Below are 8,604 nucleotides of genomic sequence, written 5' to 3'. Positions count from 1 at the left end.
AATGATGGAAAAAAAAACTTGAACATATAGCGCAATATCCGAAAAAAGTGCTCAAAGCGCTTTACAGTGGGATCCCTAGCAATGGGGTCCCATTGAATCTTATGGCACCTCTTTTTGGAACTGTAGGGCATTGGTTCGAGTCCCTCTGACAACAGTGCAAAGTTTATCCTTGGAAAAGGCTCTTTGCTCACAATTTCTCAGCTAGTCAGGTGTGAAATTAGTAATGGCTGATAACAGTCAGCGTTTAATAAAAAGGTCAGGGGCAATACTTTGAGCTCCTTGCCTGGTCCTTCATCCGTAGAACGCCAATTACATTTTTAATACGAATATTCAAAAATAGAAACGAATAAAACCACTTTTCAATTAATTTTTATGTTTCAACTATGAACAAGTGAACTAAACAAAAGCAATGAATTAATACTGCGTCGTTTTTTTCTTATGTCGTCATCACAATCCTATGAATTATTTAACTTCTTTTGCAAAATTAACACGCAGAACAGATTTTTTTGGTTAAAAGTCCAGAGATAACTTTCAAAACATAGATACTAATATTTCGTCAGTCTGGTAGCTGGACTGTGAAGTCCCAGGTTTGAGAGTTTTTGCCTATATGAGGGTCATTTTAATTGATCGGCATTTGAAGGACGAGTTTGCTGGTCATAATTTTAAATACTTGTCTTCCAAAGTACGGCAGTATTATGTTGAATTGAGCGAGATGAAGAAAGTAAAATGCTCAAAGTCAGAGTGATTAAATCCAATATATATATATATATATATATATATATATATATATATATATATATATATATATATATATATATATATTTCTCGCCGTGTAAGAAACAATTACATTCACTCTCCTCAATGAAAGCTAACAATTTAATCCACATTTTATAATTTAACATATAAATCCAATTTTGAGTAACAGGTTGAGACGATAGGCCCATTGATATTATCTATATCCAAAATGGGTCATTAATATACCCATAGTTCTACGGAAGAAAAAGAGCTATAACTTGGATATCACAAAATGATGCTTGAACAAAATCTAAACAATTCAAAAGATTAACTCTGAAATTGGTTCTAAAATAAAGTGAAGACAATTGTTCTTGCTTTGTGAAATTCTTTTCCTAAAAAATAATAATATTACAGCGTAGTGATCATAATATATGCCTCGTATCTCATAATTGAGATTTAAATTATTTTTAATTAAATATTCTTTTTCTTTCTCTCCTCCCCCCTCACTGTCCCAATAATCTCAATGATCTAATCCATTTCCTCTATTGTTGGCCCACTTGCCGAAGGGCGATTACTCGATCCTTGTTGTCCATGAAGCTTTGTCATGACAGGTGCTGTAATTTTCTGAAGGTCATTCAGGTGACTTTGGAACTCTTCTTTCTCTGCCAAAGAATTTCCGTCTAGCCATTTTAGTTCCTTGTCACATGCTGATCGGGCGTGGTTTATTTCCTGAGAAGACAATCTACCCTGGGCTGATTCCAGGGCCTGTTTGACGCTAAAGATGTAACTTTCTAAGTTGTGTCTAGAAGAGATTCTTTCTCTCTGCCTCTCATCTTCTTCTCTGAATCTTTCCGCATCAGAAACCATCCTGTCAATCTCTGCCTGAGTCAATCGTCCTTTATCATTTTTGATGGTGATTTTGTTGATATTTCCGGAAGCTTTATCCTTGGCACTGACATTCAGGATTCCATCAGCATCAATGTCAAATGTCACGTCAATCTGCGGGACACCTCGAGGAGCTGGAGGAATTCCACTTAGTTCAAAATGTCCAAGACTATTGTTGTCTTTAGTCATGGTTCGCTCTCCTTCAAAAACTTGAACACTAACCCCCGGTTGGTTGTCAGAGTAAGTCGTGAATATGTTGGAAGCCTTAGTTGGGATGGTAGTGCCTCGTTTGATGAGAGTGGTCATAACGCCTCCTGCTGTCTCGATTCCCAACGAGAGGGGAGCCACGTCTACCAGTAGAACGTCTTTAATGGTGTCACTTTGGTCACCCGTAAGAATTGCAGCCTGAACTGCAGCCCCGTAAGCCACAGCTTCATCTGGGTTGATGGATTTGTTCAATTCTTTGCCTCCAAAAAAGTCTGAAAGAAGTTTTTGGATTTTAGGAATTCTCGTCGAGCCTCCTACAAGAACGACCTCGTTTATTTTGGATTTGTCTAGTTTTGCATCTCGGAGAGCTGACTCAACGGGTCCCAATGTAGAACGGAATAGATCACCACATAGTTCTTCAAATCTAGCTCTTGTGACTTTGGTATAAAAATCCACACCTTCAAAGAGAGCATCAACCTCTAGGGATGCCTCAGTGCTGTTGGACAGAGTTCTCTTAGCACGTTCACAAGCTGTCCGGAGACGTCTCAGTGCCCTGGCATTGTTGGCCATATCTTTCTTGTGTTTTCTTTTAAATTCTTCGACGAAATGTTTCACCAGGCGATTATCAAAATCCTCTCCTCCCAAGTGAGTATCTCCTGCAGTTGCCTTTACTTCAAACATGGAGCCTTCGTCAATAGTGAGAATGCTGACATCAAAGGTACCTCCTCCCAAATCGAATATGAGAACATTTTTATCTCCTCTTAGACCTTTGTCCAATCCGTAAGCCAGAGCAGCAGCAGTGGGCTCATTGATGATTCTTAAAACGTTGAGACCAGCAATGGCCCCGGCATCTTTAGTAGCTTGTCTCTGTGAGTCATTGAAGTATGCAGGGACAGTGATCACAGCATCTTGCACAGCCTGACCCAAATATCCCTCAGCCGTTTCCTTCATTTTCGTTAAAACCATGGAACTCAACTCCTCTGGAGCAAATGCCTTGTCTTCGCCTTTATATTGTGCTTTGATTTTTGGCTTTCCGCCTTCCTGCACAACTCTAAAAGGCCAGTGCTTTATGTCACCTTGTACGCTTGGATCAGTGAATTTCCTGCCAATGAGTCGTTTGGCGTCGAATATAGTGTTGGTTGGGTTGAGGGCTGCTTGATTCTTAGCTGCATCCCCAACCAGCCTCTCGGTCTCAGTGAATGCCACATAGCTTGGCGTGGTCCTGTTTCCTTGGTCGTTGGCAATGATCTCCACTTTGCCGTGTTGGAAAACGCCTACACACGAGTAGGTTGTACCGAGATCAATGCCAATTGCTGGCGACTTTCTGCTTCTACTCATCTGTAAAAAAAAAGAAAAAAAAGATAGTGCTTTGTATATGAATTTCATAATGCAAGGGAGGTAAAAGTTACTGCAACAGTAGTAGTAACAGTGGTAGCAGCAGTACATGGTAGTAGTGGTAGTGGTAGTGGCAGTGGTAGCAGCAGCAGCAGCAGTAGTAGTAGTAGTAGTAGTAGTAGTAGTAGTAGTAGTAGTAGTAGTAGTAGTAGTAGTATTAGTAGTAGTAGTAGTAGTAGTAGTAGTAGTAGTAGTAATAGTAGTAGTCGTAGTCGTAGTAGTAGTGTAGTCGTCGTCGTCGTCGTCGTCGTCGTCGTCGTAGTAGTAGTAGTAGTAGTAGTAGTAGTAGTAGTAGTAGTAGTAGTAGTAGTAGTAGTATCCAATCCGCCATGAAAAAAAAGAAAATAATTATACACTCTTGAACCGTCTTGAAACTGACAAGCAGCTGCGTCACGTATAGCCATGTGCTTGGGTGACGTCATCATTCCCCGCCGATGAAGAGTGGCCGTCGTTAGATCATGGAACGTAGTGAGCATTTATATAGCACAATATTCATTAAACGTGTCACGTTGTATGTTGGTCGTCATCCAATGTTAGAATCCGAGTGGGTAGCTTCTCTTCCAGTTCAGAGTTCAGAGATAAGGATGTTATCGCCCGGAAGAACCGTATTCTCCCAAGTTGACTGTCCATTTCGTCCCCTTCGAAGTAAGGGAAGCTAGCGGCCAGGGACGTCAATCGCCTTTGTGTCTCAAACACCGTCAATTATGATAATCTTATAGATGCTACACGGTGAATTCTTTAAAAAAAAAAAAGATTTGTAACTTTGTCTAAAACTACGGTGAATGAATTACATTCTATTGGGTGACTTGGTAAAACAAGATGAAATCAAACACATTCTCAAAAAATTTGAAGTACCTATTGCAAAACGTACTTGAAGAACAGTTAGTGAAGTATTATCGGGTGCCAAAGACGTTTTAAAACCAATATGTAATGAAGTTGTAGGGCGTAAAAGGGCATACCACAAACCTTGAATTGAAATAGAATGGGTGAAAAAATCCCAGTGAATAAAGCGGTTCACGAAGCAAGAGCACAAGAATATTAAAAATATGATAAAGCCAGCAGCAATACAAAAATAAAAAGGACAGACAGCTAAACTATAAGAATCCATTTAGAAGATTTTACAAGGCCGATTATCAGACTTGTAAAATTTAATCTTTTTTTTTTAAAAATCAATAATTCTCTTTCAATGTTCAAAGCGGGTAATTTGGTTTTATCAGTAGCAATAATGGTGGTAGTGATAGTTACCGGACTAATTTCTAGCAGCTTGCGAGTTGATAAAGATTTTAGATATTGAAAGTATTATCCCTGCGGTATTTTGCTTCCAAACTGGGAGAAATTCCGTAAGCTCCTCGGGGTAGCATCTCCTTCAATTAGTATTTTCACCGTGGATTTTTTGTCAGGCGTTTATTTATTCAATGTGTCAATATAAAGTATCATTTTAAAAACTATAGAACAAACCTTGATAGATTAGTGAAATTTTAAAATTCCTACCTTGACCATTGTTTAGGTTCTCCGCTGCCATTTTATCGTTGAAGTATTGAAAGGTCGTGCAAAGCAGTCCTAGGGTGTGTGATTTTTTTTTCTGTTAGGGTTAGCTCGAGGTCGGAGGAGTTTTTGTTCTATTAGGGTTAGTTACTGATCTTAGTAAAGGTCCTAGGGTGATTGTTTTTCCTTTAAGGGCTAGTCAAAGGTACTGGGTTTTTATTTTTTTCTTAGGTATACTTCGGTTGTTTCCCTTAACGAGGAGCTTACGTATATTTGTGCACTGATTGCAGATGGGAAAAACAATGGGAACGATCTATATTCATGTTTTCGTATGATTTGTTGCTCTGGATATATCTTATCAAATGTAAACACCCTGCTTTGTTTATGAAAGTTGTAAACATACACATGTGTCAAGCTGAATAAAATGACCAATCGTGATGTTAGATATTTAAAAGGTGTGAACACTTTTCACTGAGTGGGTCACTTGGAGCACATTTTGCAATGTGACCAATGACCTTGAGCACATGGAAAGTTAATATAGATCATGCCCATTGACAGATCTTTCATTTTAATTCTCCCAAACTCCCAAGCTACGTTGAAAAGTCTGATTAATTGGCAAGACTGTCTTTGGTTTGTTTTCCCCTCCTAACTAAAAGATTATAAACTTAATGCTTTTAAACAACTAGTAGGTACATATATCTGACATCCGAATCAAACTATGGGCCTAGTTTAATATTGTTGCACTGGAAAATATTTTGCATCATTTTTTTTTTTTTTTTTAGATTTCCATCACAGCAATGAGCCCATAATGAATTGAGTTATTAGACCTTCAAATAAATGCACGTCGCTGTTCAACAATGTAAGGGGGGGGGGGTCTACCGTGCAATTTGCGTTCACTTAGATTTCATTAAAATTTTCCTAAATAAAACTACCAAATTGCGTTGTGAGAAGCTGATTCATAAGTAAGACTGTCTTTGATTTTTTTTTACGTCCTCGTATCTAAAATATGATATAATTGATACTTAAATAGTTACAATGTATGGAGAATCATACCTGTACAATTTGCGTTCACTTAAACTAACAAGTTGAAAATGGCTTTCCTTTGCAGTCGTCCAATTCAAATTCAATGTCGTCTTGTGTGACGTGTGAAATATTCTTACTATTTCCAAGTTCAATGGTCGATAAAGAAAGTGGTTACACACATAACTTGGAACACTTTATTTCCGTTCAATAAGCTTCATATCTATTCTCTCTCTCTCTCTCTCTCTCTCTCTCTCTCTCTCTCTCTCTCTCTCTCTCTCTCTCTCTCAATCAATTAATTAATTATTTTTTCCCCCAATATCTTAACAACGAAGGTAGGGGACCACTAATAACAAACACTATTGCTGTCGATTATTCTTCAAGTACCACCCCCTCCCCCATCCCCTTACCTTATTCTTGAAATATATATATATATATATATATATATATATATATATATATATATATATATATATATATAGTTTTTCATCTCTCTTCCATTGCACACACACACACACACACACACACACGCACACACACATTTACAAATTTTCGCCTATATTATTATGACAATCTAATAAAAATGTATTCTGTGTTTTCTTGATAAAGGCCGAAACGTCGTTTGTTTTGTGTTGTTCATTCATGAGTCAGATTTACTCCCTTTATCTTTATCTCCATTTTATTGACTCATTCACCTCTATTTATTAGTTCATATCTATTATTTTAATCGACTTGTCCATGATATGGATTGTACGTTACCCCTCTCATTGGAAAACCCTATCATTTCTTTGTAAAAATGTTATTGTTGAATAGTGATTTGAACCCAGTAAATCAAATTGAAAGGCAACCCAAAACGTTTTTTATTCTTCTTGTAGCCATGTGAACCATATGACAACATCCGCGAATGTATATTCTACGTTCCTAAAATAATCTCGTGTTGTGATTAGTCAATAATAATATGAAGATTGCGACCTCAGGTTTAAGTAAGCTTAATTCATTGTTGAGAGAGAGAGAGAGAGAGAGAGAGAGAGAGAGAGAGAGAGAGAGAGAGAGAGAGAGATGTCATGAGACCATTTGAAAACAACGGAAACAACAAGACAGACCCATCCTCGTCATCACAAGCTGTCCTCACAATAAGGAAGTCATCAAAATTTTAAAATCCAGCTATCGCAACATTCTACAGCAAAATGTAGAAACCAGGGATATATTCAATAAACAGCCTCTAATCACCTACAGACGTGATCGTAAAATGAAGGAATATGCTAACCAGGAGCCTCATGACAACAGATATTATGGCCGGTAACCAACGCAAGACCAATCCTCGTGGACGTTGCAGATGGAGGGCATGCTAACACGGCCACCCTTGCGTTGAAAATTTCATCAACTTCCCGGATAAACTTTTGGACATCCGGCATGGCACGTCTTTACCTGCAATGATTGGAACTTAGTTTATGCAACTATTTGCAAACGATCACATGACAAACGTGGGAGAAATTGGCCACAGAATGAGCGACAGGTTTGACCTATCTGAACTCTGAACCGTATTTTTACTATCGGAACAAAGAAGCAAGTTGGTGTTTTAATGAGACTTAACACCTCGTCACCTCACGGCGGCACGAACTAGAGACAGGACGTCATTTGAATACGCTACCTTTATCCCTTGTTCCTCAAACTTCCAAGGCTACCGTCAGTTCCTCCAGTTACAAACGTCCACTATTGCCACAACTACTGCTGCTGCCATTATTACCACTACAACTGTTGCTGCTACTACTACTATTACTACTACTACTACGACTACTACTACTACTACTACTATTACTACTACTACTACTACTACTATTACGACTACTATTACTACTACTACTACTACAACAACAACTACTACTACTACTATTACTACTAGTACTACTACTACTACTACTACTACTACTACTACTACTACTACTACTACTACTACTAACATTTTTCAAAATTTAATTTGATTTAATTCTTATTTCATTTTATTTTACTGTCTACACGACACGACGCACTTTTTAAAAATTAATGCATGAATTTTATAAAAATCTTAGTATATTCTAGTTTAACTCTCACTTCCATACTAAGGAGCAGTCTATTTCATGTTCCATCCTTGTTTTGTTTATCCCCCCAAAAGGGACACCCGAAAAGCCTATATCACATGTTTATGTAAATCAATTGAAATTTCTGTTCCGTTTTATTTACTGTTATTTATTTCATACTATGACTATGCTTGGAAATTGGATTGATGTCTTTGCAGAAGTGTGCGAGTTTTCTTCTGCACCTGGTTAGGTCGTGTGGATTTACTCCCTTTATCTTTATCTCCATTTTATTGACTCATTTAGGCAGCTCTATTTATTAGTTTTACCTTCGTTCAAAGTACAGTGGATTCCCGGTAAACAAACACCGTCGGACCGGAAAGATTGGTTGACTTTATCAATAATCAATGGAAAATGCTTAGAAAACAATTGACAATTTGGTATCAACAAGAGGTCAAGAGGTGTTTGTCGCGTGGCTATACCCTGTAATATCTATCTCACTTCTTTATCTAATACTAATATCTCTTTATATAAATCTATTACCATTATCCCTACCCGTCGCTGTCACACCTAACAATAGAATGTATTTTACTCCTCTTCCTCTCATACCTTACTACTCGTAAGTTATATATTATAGTCTATAGTCAGTTATGTTCCTGCTCTCGTATTGGTAACATGCATTCATTGTTTTAAGTACCTATTCATAATATCAGCCAGAATATAATCTTCTTTGTTTATTGCATTTAAAACACTGCTTACGCTCAGACCTTATAGTTGAAACCAACTCGTATTATAATGGTAACACGTTACAGTGTTGACTTTA

The 8,604-nt window shown here is 37.6% G+C and overlaps 1 protein-coding gene across 1 annotated transcript; it reads right to left on the bottom strand.

Moving 5' to 3' along the window:
* Positions 1-356: 356 nt before the first annotated feature.
* On the bottom strand, positions 357-5,888 carry LOC144976237 (heat shock protein 70 B2-like). The gene is made up of 2 exons (XM_078920416.1): positions 5,761-5,888; positions 357-3,165 (listed from the first exon to the last, which is right to left on the bottom strand). Exon 2 carries the CDS (start codon positions 3,163-3,165, stop codon positions 1,264-1,266), a length of 1,902 nt encoding a protein of 633 aa, XP_078776542.1. The 5' UTR covers positions 5,761-5,888; the 3' UTR covers positions 357-1,263.
* Between the last annotated feature and the right edge of the window lie 2,716 nt (positions 5,889-8,604).

Source organism: Berghia stephanieae, chromosome 7 (genome assembly GCF_034508935.2).
Source record: "Berghia stephanieae isolate SIO BIC M18660-M18661 chromosome 7, UCSD_Bste_1.3, whole genome shotgun sequence".
Lineage (NCBI taxonomy): Eukaryota > Metazoa > Mollusca > Gastropoda > Nudibranchia > Aeolidiidae > Berghia > Berghia stephanieae.
Note: the sequence above shows the minus strand (reverse complement) of the source record. Positions and strands in the feature narration are given on the sequence as shown.